Source organism: Diospyros lotus, chromosome 8 (assembly GCF_014633365.1).
Source record: "Diospyros lotus cultivar Yz01 chromosome 8, ASM1463336v1, whole genome shotgun sequence".
NCBI lineage: Eukaryota > Viridiplantae > Streptophyta > Magnoliopsida > Ericales > Ebenaceae > Diospyros > Diospyros lotus.
The window spans coordinates 37,617,567-37,636,456 of NC_068345.1; the positions used below are offsets into that span (position 1 = coordinate 37,617,567).

At 35.6% G+C, this 18,890-nt stretch overlaps 3 protein-coding genes across 4 annotated transcripts; 2 read left to right on the forward strand and 1 right to left on the reverse strand.

Annotated features, from left to right (window-relative positions):
* Positions 1 to 262: 262 nt before the first annotated feature.
* Positions 263 to 3,383, forward strand: LOC127807491 (protein SRG1-like). Its single transcript, XM_052345372.1, has 4 exons — positions 263 to 603; positions 2,012 to 2,259; positions 2,430 to 2,754; positions 2,827 to 3,383. The coding sequence occupies exons 1-4, from the start codon at positions 364 to 366 to the stop codon at positions 3,088 to 3,090; spliced, it is 1,077 nt and encodes a 358-aa protein (XP_052201332.1). The 5' UTR covers positions 263 to 363; the 3' UTR covers positions 3,091 to 3,383.
* A 1,368-nt stretch (positions 3,384 to 4,751) lies between these two features.
* On the forward strand, positions 4,752 to 10,680 carry LOC127807486 (ABC transporter B family member 9). Its single transcript, XM_052345365.1, has 11 exons — positions 4,752 to 5,122; positions 6,253 to 6,307; positions 6,492 to 6,889; positions 6,980 to 7,218; positions 7,296 to 7,821; positions 7,897 to 8,170; positions 8,259 to 8,922; positions 9,015 to 9,243; positions 9,326 to 9,592; positions 9,687 to 9,950; positions 10,033 to 10,680. The coding sequence occupies exons 1-11, from the start codon at positions 4,898 to 4,900 to the stop codon at positions 10,678 to 10,680; spliced, it is 3,789 nt and encodes a 1,262-aa protein (XP_052201325.1). The 5' UTR covers positions 4,752 to 4,897.
* Positions 10,681 to 11,342: 662 nt separating this feature from the next.
* LOC127807492 (SH3 domain-containing protein 3) lies at positions 11,343 to 16,417 on the reverse strand. Of its 2 annotated transcripts, none has more exons than XM_052345374.1 (10): positions 16,123 to 16,417; positions 15,367 to 15,489; positions 14,556 to 14,625; positions 14,291 to 14,394; positions 13,527 to 13,628; positions 13,210 to 13,407; positions 13,057 to 13,119; positions 12,866 to 12,955; positions 12,520 to 12,594; positions 11,343 to 11,727 (listed from the first exon to the last, which is right to left on the reverse strand). In XM_052345374.1, the coding sequence occupies exons 1-10, from the start codon at positions 16,180 to 16,182 to the stop codon at positions 11,608 to 11,610; spliced, it is 1,005 nt and encodes a 334-aa protein (XP_052201334.1). In that variant the 5' UTR covers positions 16,183 to 16,417; the 3' UTR covers positions 11,343 to 11,607. The 2 variants fall into 2 exon arrangements, with proteins under 2 accessions (XP_052201334.1, XP_052201333.1); XM_052345373.1 differs by having other exon boundaries at positions 14,249 to 14,394; positions 16,123 to 16,416.
* Positions 16,418 to 18,890: the final 2,473 nt, after the last annotated feature.

The following is an 18,890-nucleotide window of genomic DNA, read 5'->3' on the forward strand; positions in this document are numbered from 1 at the left end:
ATTTTATTTGTATTATTCAATATCATATCTATTTTAGTCTTTTTGTTAAATTCTGATAGTTTATCTATTTTTTCAAATCAAACACATAATCATATAAATGATAACTTAAAGTATATTTATTCACTCACATTATTAACTTAAAACTCAGATCAATTTTAAAACTTTACTAAGTAGGTAGCCTTAACAGCTATCTTAAAAGACGGTAAGCCAAACAGCCCCTAAAGAAGTTATGTTTATCCTCGTAATTCAACCAGATTGACAACAATACGAAACTTACAATATTCTGCAATTCTCTATAACAAATAAACAAGGCCAGTTGGTCGCCACCACAGACGAGAGAGAGAGTGAGAGACAGAGCGCGCTATGGAATCCAAGGCCTCATCAAGATTAGGAAGCTCGCTGCCAGTGCCGTGCGTGCAGGAATTGGCAAAAGAGCCGTTGGCGGCCGTTCCGCCGCGATACCGTCGCCGCGATCAAGATCCTACGGCGGTCTCATCCTCCACCTGTTCTTGTCCGATCGTGGACATGGAGAAGCTGCTTTCCGGAGATCGCTCGGAGTTGGAGAAGCTTGATTCGGCATGCAGAGAATGGGGTTTCTTCCAGGTAATCGAAAATACTAATTTTTAGAAAATTTCTAAACTATTTTTAGTTTTTAATTAATATTAATAAAATCATATAGAGAATCAAACCAAACCGATTTGAGTCCAAATATAGTCGGGTTGATTAATTCTTAAACCCAAATACTAATTAACATAAAAATTAAACTAAAACAACTTAAACCGAAATTGCTACCAAAATAATAAACAATCAAGATAGCAATACTAATTTATTTAATTAATAATATCTCACTATTTATCAAAGAAACAAGCAAATAGTAAATTAATAAGGATTTAGTTTGATTTAATTCTTTTTAATATCTTTGAACTAAAATTATTAAACTGAATTAGAAATAAATTTAAATAAACTCAAATCAATCACATAATGATTCCAAGACCAAGTTTACATCTCCTCACAAAGTAAATTTAAAAAAAAAAAAAACTAATCTACTTTGTGCACCTTTAATAATTAATTTCATTCATGTCACATCATCTTAATTTATTAATATTGTAAGTTATGTAGCAATTTTTCAAACTATGATCATTGGGACACGTAGTGACTACGTCGTAGTCAAACCTGACGACTCTTCTGCCCTTGCACACATAATTATCTAACTAGACAAGGGTATTCATCGAAACAATTTAATTTTTTTTTTGTAAATTTATAATTTTTTTAATCTTTTAATTTTGATAATTAAATTTAAATTAATTCAATTAAATATAATTTTATCTACCATATAAAATTAATTTAGAGAAAATATGTTAACATATCATATATTATATAATAATAATATTTATAGAATTCACATATATACATAAATAAAAAAAATATAATTGGTTGCACATAATTTTTTTTCTTACAGATTATATTTCTTTTATTTATATATACATGTAAATTTTATAAATATTATTATTATATTACATTTCCTTTAAATTAATTTTATATGTTAAATAAAATTTTAATTTTATAAAAAAAATTAAATTATTTTCATGATTTTCATAAAGACATTAAGCCTTGTTTTGTTGTAAACAGTATTTTTTAAATTTTTAATTTTTATTAAAAATATAAATTTTATTTTCTTCTTTTGTAATTTTATATTATAAATTTAAAAAAATCATTTTTTTATTTGAAAGAATGTATAATTTTTTGAAACATAAATATGGACACAAATGACCGAACTTATTTGTGTTTGGATTAACAAATAATTAACTAAAAATATTATTTAGATGTGTAATTATAATATTTTAGTGATATTTATATATTGATATATTATATATATTTATATTAAAGGAACATAAAATGTAATATATTAATTATTATTATTATTATTATTATTATTATTATTATTATTATTATAAAAATATAGGTAAAATATCAAAATAATAATTATGAGTAATAATTAATGTGGGTACAGTTGACAAGGCATGGAGTGAGGTGGTCGTTGGTAGAGGAAGTGAAGGTGCAGATTGAGGGATTCTTCAATCTGCCAATGGAAGAGAAGAAGAAGTTGTGGCAAGAGCCCGGTGACGTGGAAGGATTTGGACAGGCTTTCGTGGTGTCCGAGGAGCAGAAGCTCGACTGGGGAGACATGTTCTACTTGCTCACTCTCCCCTCTCATCTCAGGAAGCCCCGCCTCTTCCCCAATCTCCCTCTCCCCTTCAGGTTCTCTCTCTCTCTCTCTCTCTCAGAGTCGAGAAATTCCGGAAATATAGATCATCTAAATCTAGCGAAGCTCTTCGGTTATTATGTGATAGAATAAGCTCTTCTAATTTTGTTAGTTTTAGTACTTGACCCAGAAATTAAGCCTTAATTTCCATTGGCCATGCATGCAGAGAAGCTCTGGAAGTTTATGCCACTGAGTTGAAGGGTCTTGCCATCAAGATCCTTAACCTCCTGAAGACAGCTCTGGGAATGAAGGCCGAGGAGATGAGAGAGCTCTTTGAAGATGGCTTCCAGGCAATGAGGATGAACTACTACCCGCCGTGCCCTCAGCCGGAGCAGGTCTTCGGCCTCGCCCCCCACTCCGACGCCGTCGGCCTCACCATCCTCCTCCAAATCTCCGAAATCGAAGGCCTCCAGATCAAGAAAGACGGCGCCTGGGTTCCTGTCAAACCCCTCCCTCAAGCCTTCATTGTCAACGTCGGAGACATTCTACAGGTAATTATATTACAAAATTAACCTTTTCAACGGAATCCCAGTTTGTCAGTCATTTATTCCTTGTTTATGCAGATCGTCACGAATGGAGCTTATCGGAGCGTGGAGCACCGGGCGGTGGTTAACTCCGGGAAGGAGAGGCTATCGGTGGCCACATTTTACAACCCCGGCCTGGACAGAGAGATGGGGCCGGCAGCCAGCTTGATCAGACCGGAAGCTCCAGCGGTGTACAAAAGAATTGGGGTTGTAGAGTATTTCAAAGGCTTGTTTGTTCGGAAGCTCGACGGGAAAGCGTACATCGACGTCATGAAGATTGGCGATCAAAACCAGAGCTTTTGAAGCGTTCAGTACATGAAATACAATGGTGATTGGGTGGTTAAAATAATTATATTAAGAAAAAAGAAGATGGGTGGGTCAAAGCGATAACAATAAGCCAATTGTGTGTAATCCAAACCTGTAATGTAATGCCTTTCCCAAGACAGCGCGAGCAACTTGTGATCCACTCACAGTCACGAGTGGAAGAACAAGGAAAGTAAAACAACTCTATTTACTTCCTTCTCCATCTCCAATATATAGGAAACTTTATGTCACATTAGCATTATTGTAATCAAACAAGTGCACAATCTTTTTAAGTGATTGTCCCATCATTCCACATGAATCTACCCTTAATGGATTACATATTCCACATGAATCTACCTTAATAGATTACAGTGTTGTTTAATAGTATAAAAAATACATAAAAAAATATCACATTTAAGGAATTAAATTTTATTTTTGGTGTTTGACATATTATATTTTTCTTAAAATTAAATTTTATGGTACAATCATTAAAACATGTTTTTGTCACTTTTTTATGAAAAATTTCATCCAAGAGAGAGATAATTTTTGTTTTTTATGTAAGTTGAAAAATACTTTCTTTTCCACCTAAATGCTATCAAACACATCCTAAGAATTTTATAATTCAGTTCCGGATAAATTTTCATTTCACTTGAATATGTTATTATTATTATTTTTATGTAAATATAAGATACACATAAAAAAAGGTTCAATTATTATATACTTAAACTGTAATTTTTCTTTTATGAGTACATTTATGTGAATTTTTATTTATAATTTGTGTATTGGTATTTATAAATTATAAAAATTAAAAAAAAAACTTGTTGGCCCACCGATCCTAGCCCAACACCACCCAGATGGTGTAGGGTCTTGTGGGCAAACTTCTTCTACATCGGAGCAATTGATTGACCTATATATATATATATATATATATACTACACCCAGTCTAATTATCTTAAATAATTTTTGGTTCATTAGAGACAACAAGTGAATTCAGCCTTAACTTCTTGCAGATGCCAACAATTAATTAATTAATTAATTAAAGAAATGAATTAGCCCCAAAACATATGGTCTATGTTCGTTTAATTTGGGTACGTAATAGATGCATGCATGATCGAACTTGTTAATACATAACCATGCATCTGCATTCATGTTTGATCCACTCACACTTAAATAACGTTCCAATGCAATCCTAATAATAGGTATACATTTCAAATATATATTAATATATAGCACATATTATATTACCGTCCTAATAATATACAAGCTCTAATTAAAATATATAATTGAGCCAAAAAGGTATAATCAAGGAATATAATTAAAAAAATAAAAAATTTAAATAGTTACACGAAAAAAAAAAAGTAAAAATATATGGATAAATATATGTATTTGGTGTCGAGAAAAATAGATAAATTTAAGAAAAAAATATTAATTTAACAAAATGACTTTAAAAATTGTTTTAGTTTTGAGAGGAAAAATATATATATATATATATTTACTAATTTAAAAATAATTACTGGCGTAGACTGAAAGACTTCTAGAACAAGAAGTTCCACTGATCTAAAATTAGATTCACGTAACAAACTACACAACATAAAGAGAGAGCATCCCACATTCATCGCTCTCTCTCCCTCTCTCTCTCTCTCTCTCTCTCTCCCTATATATATATATGTGTGTGTATATACACATACACACGTACATCGATTGGCTTCCTCATTCATCTTCCCAACTTCCACTGATCTGTCTTTCTCGGTCTGAGTAGATAAAGCGAATTAAGATTGCCGAATTGCGGTAAAATCTTTCAGAGAAGATGGGCGAAGATGGAGAGAAAGCGAAGAAAGCGGCGAATCAGAAGGTTGCATTCTACCGGCTGTTTTCGCTCGGCGACCGGCGAGACATGGCGCTGATGAGCGTCGGCACCGTATGCGCCGTCGCCAATGGCTTGGTTCAGCCCCTCATGACGCTGATTTTCGGCACTCTCATCAACTCCTTCGGCAGCTCCGATCGCGCTCGCGTTGTTCATGAAGTTTCCAAGGTACTCGATTAGATCGTTCGTCTGTTGTTGTTATTGTTGTGATTTCGTTTTCTCGTTAATGAATTCCTATTTTCTCTGATTTCTTGGCTTTTTCTGTTGTTTTCTTGCCAACTTTCTTTGTGATATTTTCTCGGAATGCTTGCCTTAAAAGATTGTGTGTGTTCTGTTCGTACCCAACAAACGCACTCGAAAGAGGAAAAAAAGGAAAAGAGAAGGAAATTTTGGGATCTGGTGTAAATTAGAAGTAACTAACTAGGCGTCATGGAACTTTTCTTTTCCGATATTTTCCCGAGAAAATTTAGGAGAGGGAGAAAAGACTGAGTTGATCGTCGCCCGCTTCATGCGGAAACAAATAACTTCATTAAAATGAAGTCCCGTGATCGCACCTGTAAGAACCAAGACCATGAAAATTGATTTACATGTGCTAGGGATAAAAACTTTCCTTTTAAATTTCTTGACTTATCTTTCTTGCTTAAATCATGGAGCCGAACAGTAAGGGCGTTCGTGATAATACGTTAATCGAAAAAAAAAATCATATATAAGTAATGACCCAAAAATTACTTTTTACTACCACGGTATCAGAATACAATTCTCTTACGTTATCATCATTTATAGTAATATATACCTATAAAAAGTAAATAATATGAAAAATAAGAATAATTCAATTCTCGTCAAACCCACTTACTTGTTCCTTATTCTTCCACCCCCCCATTCCAAATTAGCATAGTAGATTCCACTTTAAAAGTTCCAAATTTCCTCAACCCCTCTCTCATCCCACTTACACGTTACAAATGTTCCTCCACTTATACAGGCAGGCATCCATTCATTGAGTACCGAAATCACTTAATAAAATTAAAAATTGTGATGATTGTAATATCTAAAAGTTAAAAAAGAGTCACACTCTTTGGTTGGATCTTGGAATATAACATGACATGGGCATTCGGAATCCCCCCCCCCCCCCCCCCCCCCACCCCCACACGCAATTTGGTGAAGCCCGTGGAGGAGGAACCTTTATTATATTCTTTTAAACGTGCCCAAAATTCCCCTATGCCATGACCTTTTACTTTTTAGTATGATCAAATATTCTGATTATTATTAATTTGTATTACATGTATTGATGCGAAATTCAGGTGTCTCTAAAGTTTGTGTACTTGGCAATCGGATCGGGCATTGCTTCATTCCTACGTAAGTGCATATTATCTTGTAATTTTAGAAACTGGGATGGGATGGGATCCCCAAAATTGTTGTTCAATTTGAAGAATATTTCAAAAAATGATCCACCAGTGCCACAAACGGGTGAAAATAATATAACTGTTCTCATGAAAGCATTGAAAAACTACAAACTGGTTTCTCATTCTGGGCTTCACAGAGGTGTCGTGCTGGATGGTTACCGGAGAAAGGCAGGCAGCGCGGATCAGGGGACTGTACCTGAAGACGATACTGAGACAGGACATCGCGTTCTTCGACACAGAAACCACCACAGGAGAGGTCATAGGCAGGATGTCGGGCGACACCATCCTAATCCAAGACGCCATGGGAGAGAAGGTCGGCAAGTTTATACAGCTCCTGTCAACATTTGTTGGAGGCTTCATCATCGCCTTCGTAAAAGGCTGGCTGCTCACCCTTGTCCTGCTTTCCTGCATTCCGGCTCTAGTATTAGCCGGAGCTTCCATGGCGATAATCATGACCAAAATGTCCAGCCGCGGCCAAGTAGCATATGCTGAGGCCGGCAATGTTGTCGAACAGACAGTGGGAGCCATTAGAACAGTAAGCAAGCACACAATTCATACAACTTGTTTCTTTCTTTCGCTTCACAACGCAAATTCCTGATTTTTTTTATCTACCCTGATCCATAAGGTGGCATCCTTCACCGGGGAGAAGCTCGCGATAGAGAAGTACAACCGCAAGCTGAAGGTCGCCTACGCTGCTACTGTTAAACAAGGGCTCGCATCCGGGTGTGGATTGGGTACTTTGCTGATGATCATTTTCAGCTCCTATGGACTGGCCATATGGTATGGATCAAAGCTCATCATAACAAAAGGCTACAATGGCGGAGAAGTAATGAACGTTATCATGGCTGTCATGACCGGTGGCATGTAAGTCGACTGATACCTTCTGTTCACTGTGTCTTGCCGGTTGTTCAGCTATTTGATCCATCTCCTTTGTTGTGTAGGTCACTGGGGCAGACATCCCCGTGTTTGAATGCGTTCGCAGCAGGGCAAGCTGCAGCATACAAGATGTTCAAGACCATCAAGCGTAAACCACTGATCGATGCCTATGACACCAGTGGGATAATAATGGAGGACATCAAGGGGGAAATTGAACTGAAAGACGTGTATTTCAGATATCCGGCTAGGCCTGACGTTCAGATATTCTCGGGATTCTCATTGCAGGTCGCAAGCGGCACAACTGCGGCTCTAGTTGGGCAGAGTGGAAGTGGAAAGTCGACTGTTATCAGTTTACTGCAGAGGTTCTATGATCCTGAGGCTGGTGAAGTGCTTGTGGATGGTGTGAATTTGAAGAAGTTTCAGGTCAAATGGTTAAGAGAGAAGATGGGCCTGGTAAGTCAGGAACCTATTTTGTTCACCACTACGATTAAGGAAAACATAGCATATGGGAAGGAAAATGCTACCAGTGAGGAGATTAGAACGGCCATTGAGCTTGCTAATGCTGCTAAGTTCATTGACAAGCTGCCACAGGTAAAACTGCTTTTATCTCCTCCTCCAGAATGCATCGAACTTCCAAGCATCAAAGCAACTGACGTTCACTTGCAGGGGCTTGACACTATGGTAGGAGAGCATGGAACTCAACTATCCGGGGGACAGAAGCAAAGAATAGCAATTGCACGAGCCATCCTGAAGAACCCAAAAATCCTTCTTCTCGATGAAGCAACCAGCGCTCTAGATGCGGAATCAGAACGCATTGTGCAAGATGCACTGACAAAAATCATGTCAAACAGGACAACAGTTGTGGTTGCACACCGCTTGACAACAGTGAGGAACGCGGACCTTATAGCAGTGGTAGAAGCTGGTAAAATTGTGGAGCAAGGTAACTAATGCTAATTCAATTCCTTTAACTTGAAGTTTCAGCTTTCTCCTTGCTAGCTCAGATTCACTAAGTCAAAACTTGATGCCAGGAACTCATTCTGAGCTCATCAAGAATCCTGATGGGGCTTATTCCCAGCTCGTTCACTTACAGGAGGGGACTAAGAATGCTGAGGAGGAGCATCAGATGGAGAAAGACAACGTGGATTTTAATTGGGATGGAGATGTAACAATGGGTAGGTCAGCAAGCCAGAGATTATCCATGAGGAGATCCATAAGCAGAGGTTCATCAAGTAGTCGGCACTCCTTTACAATCAGCTATGGACTTTCTGCCCCGATTGGGATCCAAACTGAAATAGAAGGAGAGGAGATTGACCATAAAACCGAGTCCGAAGAGGGGAAACGTCACCGTGTATCCCTTAAACGGTTAGCCTACCTTAACAAACCTGAGCTCCCAGTTCTGGTGCTTGGATCTATTGCTGCAGGAGTACATGGTGTCATCTTCCCTGTATTTGGGCTTCTCCTCTCATCAGCCATTAAAATTTTCTTCGAACCTCCAAGTGAGCTAAAGAAAGACTCAAGGTTCTGGGGCTTAATGTTTGTGACCCTGGGTTGTATTACTCTGATCGCCATTCCAATCCAGAACTATTTCTTTGGAGTTGCAGGTGGTAAACTAATACAACGAATTCGCTCCTTGTCATTTGAGAAGGTTGTTCACCAAGAAGTCAGTTGGTTTGATGACCCCAAAAACTCAAGGTGTGTATTTGTCTACCTATTTCCCTAAATGCTCAAAATGCTGTTATATTTCCTATGTCTTCTATACTCAAAACTGTGTATCAATGTTTCAGCGGTGCAATTGGTGCAAGGTTATCTACAGATGCTTCGACTGTTCGGAGTCTTGTGGGTGATGCCTTGGGTCAAGTTGTCCAGAATATAACAACAATTGTAGCAGGTCTGGTGATATCATTCACTGCCAACTGGATGTTGGCACTCATAGTTCTAGCTGTTCTGCCCTTTGTGGGTCTTCAAGGATTCTTTCAAATGAAATTCCTAAAAGGATTCAGTAAAGATGCAAAGGTTAGTGCTATATACAGCTCTATACTTAATCTCTACGGCTTACCAATCAATCAAATTAAAGAGTTCTCTAAATGTTTTGTAGTTGATGTATGAAGATGCCAGCCAAGTTGCAAACGATGCGGTTGGTAGCATCAGAACTGTTGCATCGTTTTGTGCTGAGAAGAAAGTAATGGACATGTATCAGAAGAAATGCGAGGCCCCAATGAAGAATGGAGTTAGGATTGGGCTTGTGAGTGGTACCGGTTTTGGCTTCAGTTTATTTGCACTCTACTGCACGAATGCCTTTGTTTTCTATATTGGATCTATTCTGGTGCAACAAGGGAAAGTAACATTTGGAGAAGTTTTTAAGGTACAAGTGTAAGAAACCATGTTTATCTTCTGAACCTTACCTTTCTTTAAACACCATCACATATTTGCTCTAGCTCTAACCACTGCTCTTGCAGGTTTTCTTTGCTTTGACTATTGCAGCAATGGGGGTTTCCCAGAGCACTGCGTTGGCCCCCGACGCCAACAAAGCCAAGGATTCCGCTGCCTCCATCTTTGAAATCCTCGACAGAAAGCCCAAAATTGATTCAAGCAGTAATGAGGGTACAACCCTGGCAACTGTAAACGGAAACATTGAGTTCAAACATGTCAGTTTCAAGTACCCAACAAGACCTGATATTCAAATTTTCAGGGATTTATGCTTGACCATTCCGTCTGGGAAGGTAAACAAACTCTAGAAAGCATCCTTTTTGTTCTTCGCTAACATCTCACACCTGAGAATTTTACTTAGCCAAGTTTTTTCAGACTGTTGCTCTTGTCGGGGAAAGCGGGAGTGGGAAGTCCACAGCGATCAGCCTAATAGAGAGGTTCTACGATCCCGACTCTGGCCGTGTATGTCTGGACGGAGTGGAGATTCAGAAGCTGAAACTAAGCTGGCTGAGGCAACAGATGGGATTGGTAAGCCAAGAACCAATACTGTTCAATGAAACAATCCGAACAAACATAGAATATGGCAAGCCGGGAGATGTTACAGAGGAAGAGATCATTGCAGCATCAAAGGCAGCAAATGCTCACAACTTCATATCGGCACTGCCACATGGATATGAAACCAACGTTGGGGAAAGAGGCGTGCAGCTCTCTGGAGGGCAGAAGCAGCGGATAGCCATCGCTCGTGCAATAGTAAAGGACCCCAAGATCCTCTTACTCGACGAAGCTACAAGCGCATTGGATGCAGAGTCCGAGCGCGTGGTACAAGATGCATTGGACAGAGTGATGGTGAACAGAACGACTGTGGTTGTCGCTCACCGGCTAACCACAATCAAAGGCGCTGATGTGATAGCAGCAGTGAAGAATGGTAAGATTGCAGAGAAGGGAACTCATGATGAGCTTATGAAGATAGTAGATGGGGCTTATGCATCCCTAGTAGCACTTCACATGACTTCCTCAACATGAAAAAACGAAAATAAAAAAATTGCAGACTGAATGAACTTCCACTTATCACACTATTTTCCAGAGTCAATTCAACAGCAAGTGAAAGTTTCCAAGTATGAAAAATGGTGTATACCTTTCTAACTTTCTTCCTAACATATTAGAAATTTTCTGGAGGGTTAGATGAAGAGATTAAGGCCAAATTGCCAAATTCAAATTTTTGTAGTGAATGGATTGAAGTAGTTAGGTAACAGAGATTAAAGCCTTTTTTTTTTTTTTTTTTTTGTAAAGAAGATCATCATGCCCATTCGGCTCTTAAATATTCATTAAAAAGCACGTATTTTGTATTGTATTTTTTCATATTTGACTTTAACGACAAGAGTGAAAATGATATGGGAAATAGAAATGGGAAACACTTGGTAGGTAACATAACATTGAGTATAGCATGTACAAAAAAAAATATTAAATATATTTTAAAGAAAATCTAAAATACCAAAAAAAAAAAAAAAAGTTTTTCATGATCAACTAAGATACTAGTGATAAATAAAGTTTTGGAAGCTTGATTAGCATTTTAAAAATTAGTAAAAATTATGAGAAACCTGTTTCTAATTAAGAAGTTCAGTTGCATCATAACATACCATTAAGAAGCATTTTTCTCCATTTCATAATTAAAATTCAACCACAAGGAATCAAATGAAAACTGTTTCCCAAATTCATTTGTTGCAAAGAACAAAAAGTAAAAAACAGAGTGTTTCGGCAATTGATGTGACATACATTCAATGAAAGGATGAAAAAATACACAAGGCAATAGAAAAGATCAGAAAAAGACTGGTTTTCCTCATGGAGTCCAATAAAAAAAGACCAAGCGAAAGAATTACACAGTTTGTAAAGCACCTAACATAGCTTCGAATCGAAAAGAACCAAATCAAGTACCAGCCACTTTGAGGGAGCTCAAAATACTTCAGCGGATGCACTCGTGGTGGGAGTCCTAAGGCGTTTCTCCACATATGCTGATGGAAACCAGCCAGCTTTACCTCTGCATTCTCCTTCTGACCATCCCGATGGGCTCACCTAAGCAGACAAAAAACCACTCAGACTTCAAATAAAGAACACTTTTCAAATCATGAAAGACAATGTTCGAAAGTATTTGAGGAAAGCTTCTGCCACTGGCATGTTCGGCAACTATTAATCAAAACAAATGCCCAATATAAATAGTTCACAGCATGGTGACAACCATCAAAAACATGTCGCTTGTATTTTGCTGATTAACATATAAGAGCCTGCAGTTCTGTGAATAACATGATATTTGGGAAGACTCGGAAATTTCAGAGGAAATCATATGACAAACTTAGTAATCTTGAAAGAAATTCATGCACCATAGTAGTAAGGAAAAGTGAAAATTTCACTAATAACTATTTTGAAATATGTTTATTTCCAATTTAATTCTCAAGTACTGAAGAGTATTAATTTTCTGTGAAATGGAACGAAGCACAATATTATCTTAAAAGTGTCCCACAACAACTAATAAAAAAATTAAACAAATAAACAAACAAGATTAAAAAATTATCTCGCTGACATGAATTTTCTTGAAACAAATCATCCAGAAACGATTTCCACAGAAAACTGGCACAAAAGTTGTCAGAAAGCTTGATAAACAATGTTGGGCCCTTTTCCCAACAGCTTTGGCTTTTAGGACACGCTGACTTTTCAGACGCTAAATTCTTTCAATTTTTACCTAAGAACAATTTATTTTCTGACATAAAACCAACATTATCAAGCAGAGCATATGCAGTTAAAAGAAAGAAACAAACAAACATAGAAGAATAATATAATATAAAGATGGACTTAAGGAAAGGAGAGAACCTTCCGAACAACAACATAATCACCGGCTTCCAAACTCAGTTCCTTCTCAGATGCAGCATCAAAAGGATGCACTGCCTGCATGACATGAATGTTAGATCCAGTCAACTATGATTCGATAATATTGCCTGTGATATGCTGCAGGGAATCATAAGGAATTATGGTTTCCAGCAAAAGGAGTGTGAATTTTTCCTCAGGACCCTTTTACAGATATGGATTTCTTGTTGCTATTACTTCAAAACATATCTGAACTTGTTCCAATATGTTATGACACAATTCAACACCAGAGTTATATTTGTATGGAAACCCATTCTCCATTGGTCAAAGATTAGTGAATGTTAAGAGATACCTCAGCCAAGAAGTACTTTGTTTTCTCTGAACTGTTGATAGATGAAACTACAGGGGGCGCTGACTCTTTCCGTTGTTTCTCTGAAACTATCTACCTCCAAATTTAAGGCCATCCCAAGAATATAAATCATTTTAGCCAATATATATGTATATATATTCTTTTCTGGAAAACACAAAAAGGTAAACGCTCACCTCGGCTTCAACCTCACCAAGAACGGCAGCTACTCTCTCATGGTATGATTTTTCTTCTTCAACCTTCAGAGAAGCAAAACTTATAGTAATTGAAGAAGTCAATAAGATCATATGCAACAAAAGAAAAAAGTAATAATTCCGTTACAGGCATACCAATGCAACAAGCCTCTGGAATGTCAACCTTTGCTGCTGCGATTCTACAGCAGCCAATGCAGATGTTGCTTCCTTGCCTAGTACGGCCATATTTGCTTTCAGTTCCTGCATTTTAGTTTCTGCTACATGTAGCCTTGCCACATTTTCTGGAATTGGAGCTTCCCTCACCCGAGCTTGTCTTCTGGAAACCTCTGCAGCCTGTTTGCTTTAATTTTCACTTTTAATTGTAATCAAAATAAGGATCTAATTCTAAGATTAGTTGCAAGCTTAAGCCAGATTAATTATCTGAGTTAAAGGAACCCAAGTTGTCAAATTACCTGTGCCTCTGCTTCTTGTCTCATTCGGCTATAACGTTGAGCAAGATGACGAGCATCCTCCAAAGGAGCACCAGTTATCATCGCTCTCAACGGTTCTAAAATCTGGATGTGAAAAATGTGCGAGCTCATGCTTTATTTCTAATTAAATCAAAATTTGACCAATTTTCAATAGTTTTCAATTTTATCTTATTGCTCTTTTATGAGTGATCAGTTTCAAATCGGAAGAAAGGAAACTGGTACTTGAAAGTGTTTAAGGAAAATAGGTTGGCACTGATACTTAATTACTAGGGGTTAAGTGCCCTTCTTTCCATCCATTAGCAAATAAACTTTCTTAGCATGTGATGTTCTGTATTGCTTGTTCCTCTTCCCCAAAATAGCAAAAGCTGAAAGAAAACAATATTAAACTAATCCAAATATGAAACCAATCAAAATTTTAGTAAACTAAAGCATCATGCAATTTATACCTCAAACCAAGCTCAAGGGTACAAATATGAGAGTTCAAGATCAAATAATCAAATGAAAATTCTAAAATTAGTAGTTTATGTCTAACAACTATCTAGTGACTAATGTTAACTCAAGAGGAATCATCAGGAATGTTCAGTTTTACTAGTAAGTAGCTCAAATATTACATTTGAACACAGAAAGGCGAGTACCAAATGGTAAATCCCAAACAAAGCAGTAACCATTTGATTATGATAAGTATTAAGAAAGATGTAACAAACCTCTAAATAAAATTGCTTGTTTAAATCTTCTTGCTCCTTTACCATGTTTTTACGAGCATCAGCATATAGAGATGCAGCTTTAGCTAGAATCTTGTCGTCAATGTTCTCAGTTCCATATTTGAAACAATCTTCAGACAATTTGGTTCCTGTTTACAATAAAAATTATAAAGCTTGGATGTAGGAATGAACAAATACAAGTCATGATGTTCTACTAGAAGAAGAATATTGATAAAACAACTTGCCTAGCTCATCAAATAATATATCCCACAACAAAGTAACCACATCAACAACAACAATTCAATTTTACCTGCTTCAATATTCTTATACCCCACGGCAGTAAATGCTTCTCCTGCTTTAATAAGTTCTTTCTGAAAATCCTGCAGAAATGAGAATGTGAACACTAAGAAAATCAATCTTACATGCATGTTAAAACATATTTATGTTATATAGAAAACTGAGCTGATAATACACAGATCCACACAAAGAAGCAAAAGAAGCATATCCATTAAACTAATTGACTCAGAAATTTCAGGTGCCTATAACTTTGCCATGTTATCTTTTGAACTTACCTCTCACATGCTACTTACATGCCGCAAACGTTCAGGACATTATTATCACAAAAAAAACTTAAAAGAGAACCGAGTAAGTTACAATTGTTTGACTAGCTGAGGATAGAACAACACACCAAGCCCCATTGGGGTTGAGGCAAAACACCAGAAAATAGGTTTGTCAAGATTCTAAAGACTTCTCCAACTGACCTGCTCTTCTATATTCCCATCCTTACCCACTTAATAATTTTGAAAGGAAAACACTAAAACCCTAACAGGCAGCTGCATAAAATAATTGACCAGGGTGAGGACAGTCCATTTTAATCCCAATAACACAATCAAAAGCTTCAACGAATGCTATTTTCTATGACGTTATGCATAATCATTAAATACCATGCCTGGTCAAAGTCGGAAAAAAAAAAAAGACCTAAAATGCATCTATGTTGATATGCAATCAAACATATTTAATTAAAAACCAAGAATAAACATGGATTTTGATATCATACTAGTAAGAAATCATATCAATGTGCCTTCGGATCCAGAAAACTAAAAACAGTTGACCCATCTTACCCTTCCTGCACGAGTAGACCTGTACAATTTCTCTAGTTGGTGATGTCTTTGCATCTCAACCTCATCGATGACCATCACATCAGAACTTTCATAACCACTCCCACTAAGCTGTTTTATCACAGCCTGAAATGCATCCATTTGATCACCAATTCAGATACGAAAATAATCAAAAATAGTGAAAGGAGAAGTATCTATTATGCAGACACAATTTGATTTCTAACTGATTTCGTATGGTAAAAAACTGCACAATCTCAACAACTGACCAACCAAACCCATGGTTGCATAACTTTCACCACCAGTAACCAATCTCACATCTCGTTCCCTGACCTACGTTACTGTGCCAACAAAAATCTTGATTTTCTTGATTTCTTGATAATCACATTTATCACATATTGCAGGAAGTAAGACCTCCTATCATTGCATCAAATAATGGCTTCGAGACTGTATGAAAAATACAAGGCAACCAATTATGTCAATTACCAATTCCAGTTCATTTTCCTCAAATTGAATCCTCAGTTCAAACAAAATCAAACCAATTCATCCTCCAAAAAGGTACTTTTACTAGCAATTCAAACACAAGAAACCAATTCAACACAACCCAAGTGAACATAGATCTGAATGTGACATTTGACACAAATTCCCTTCCAGATAGTAACAACTTTAAACCAACTGGCCAAACACCAACCTGGGTCCAAGCAAAATCCGCATTCTGTTCTTAGCTCAAACGGACAAGATAGAGAAAAGGCGATGATTTACCTGCTGTTGCTTGGCCACCTGCTCCTTGAACTTGCTCGCCTGCCTCCTTAATGCGTCCATTTGCGTGCCTGCGGAAGGAATTCAACGCCTTCTCTATGGAAAACGAAGCTTGGGTTTTGCTTGGGGGAACGAGGGTTTGGCGTTTGGGAGTTCGATTCGACGAAGCTTTGTCAGATCGGACAACTTGGAGAGCTACTCCCGTAGTGCCGAAAGCTGGGAGACACGAGAGTGGCGATCCGTACACCAATCGCTGCTAAATTGCGCTATTTAGGATTTACTTTCCCACCTCGGTTTCCAATTTTTCTATGAAGCTATTTAGTTATTGTCTGTAACAATATTATCATCATTGAGTTAAATAACTTTAGGTACCATAAAATATATTTTTAATTTTAAGCACAAATTAAATGATTAGATCACGATAAGTTAAGATTCGCACCAATAGGTCGTGAATTCGATTTTTTATCTTACGTAATAAGACAAAGACTTACTCTACTGAAATTAAGGACATAAAAGGTCAAAAATCGTGCAAAAGTGATAATTTTAAATATATTTTTAATATGATTTGAAATATGTCACTAACAAGTATTAACAATTTTTAAAAAATAAGCTATAAGCTGGCCTATTTATTAATTCTATTAGATGGGCTACTTGGTTAGCCCGATAGAGTGGCCCAAATCAATCCGGTTTTTGTAATTAATAATGAATTAAACCTGACCCAGTCCTAGTCCATACATATATAGCTACTATTCTTTCCTCTCTTCTCCCATTAATAATTCATCCATAGTTAGGAACATTGCAGCCTTGATTTGCTCCATAGCTCCCAAACATGGTTTAACTCATTAAAAATGAATACATACAATTTTTTGTATGTGTGTGTGTATATTAAATTTTAAAATTAATTTTGAAATTAAGAATTAATTGAATATATTATGTTCAATAATTTAAATAAAATTAAAATAGGTTAGAATAAAATTATATCTAAAATAATTTAGTTTGTAATCTTTCACAGAAGAACGAGTATTAGTGTTACTGATTGGTGGGTGAAGAAGGGGATAAATTTTATCCCTGACTTATGAAATTCATTTTCAAACTCTACCTATTTTGATAGAATTTTTGTTGAATTCTACATAATTTAATTCTTAAAATTAAACGTCATCACTTTTTTTCATCTCAAACATAAAAAATTAAAATTAAAAGTTAATTTTATAAAATTAATTTATTCACAAACGTAGAAAGCTTCCATATTAATGAGAGCAATGCTAAATGCTTTTAGAGAGTATTTGTTAATTAAGATATAAATTGAAAAAAATAAAATAAAAATATTTTTGATAAAAATATTTTTTATTAAATTTATTTGATAATCATTAAAAAATAAATTACTTGAATTTGTATCTGAGATTTTTCAGATAAATTTATCTCTTTATTTTTTTTAAATAAATTTATCTTAAACCTTACATATAAGAAAAAATATTTCATATATCCCTTAAAGTATTTAAAAATTTTAATAAATAATTTAATACAAATCTTGTAATACTTTTCATTTTTATTTTGATTATTTCATATTTTTTTAGTTCAAAAAATATTATAATTTTATTCTTATATAATCTTATTTTATTTATTTTAATAAATAACATTATTTTGGCTGCTACCACTTAAAGATTTATCACATAGTTAATCACTTTCTTTAATCCGGGGCCCAAACGCGCTTTGGCCGACTTCATGGAATGGATCGCCATTCGACAATCCCTAAATCAACGGCTCTGTGTGTAAGAGAGAGAGAGAGTAATAGTTGGGAGTCATTAATGAAGCAAGAAAGAAATGAAGTCCAAAATGAGTGGGCCAAATTTAGTTATGAATTGACATTAAAGACACGGATAGCCACCCCCCACCATCACCTCTTAAATGATTTTTTATTTTTTTTTGTATATATAAATTCAATACCATATTAGACAAAAATTAACAATCAATCTCCATATAGCTTTGGAGCTTAAAAATTTTCAATGCCGACTTCATTAGCAACCCAAAAAAATTAAAAAAAAAAATTGATATAGCACTATTTGTGTACAAAAATTAAATTAAATGTGATGAAAATTTTATTTCGCTCTTTAATACTCACGTTATATTATAAATATTAAACTTAAAAATAAAATAAGATTTTCATCCATTACGTTATTTATTGAGTTTAATTTTTAAACCGAACAAGATGGTTTAGTGCCATAAAATTCTACATAAAAATGTGTATTTTTATGTTATTACCTTACATATGATCATTGCAACCCACCCGCCTTAGCATAATCTCAAACTTAAAATAATCTTATCAAAATGATTTTGAGTCCCATATACATAAGACCCCATTTGATTTCCTTATAAATCATTTGAATGGTTGTAAATAAATATGATTGAAGATACAAAAATTAGTAACTTATAATAATAACTATTATTATTATTATTATTATTATTACACCTTTTCATCTTCTTTGATATAGGTTTCATTTAAGTTTTCAATTTAAAATGTTTAAATACAAAGAATTATTGAATTGGCAGTTTATTTGTTACAAATTTTAATGTCACCACTAAATAAATTAGAATTTATAGTTCATGCACCAAATATAATGAATGGATCTTAATTTTGAACTTGATAGGTTGAAATAAAGAATAATATTAAAATTCAGTCATCTGTCGCATTTTTATTGAAAGAGATATTACTCAAAGAAAATAAATGTGTCATTATTTTATCTGCTTAGTACTTTCTCAAATGAAAATGTGAC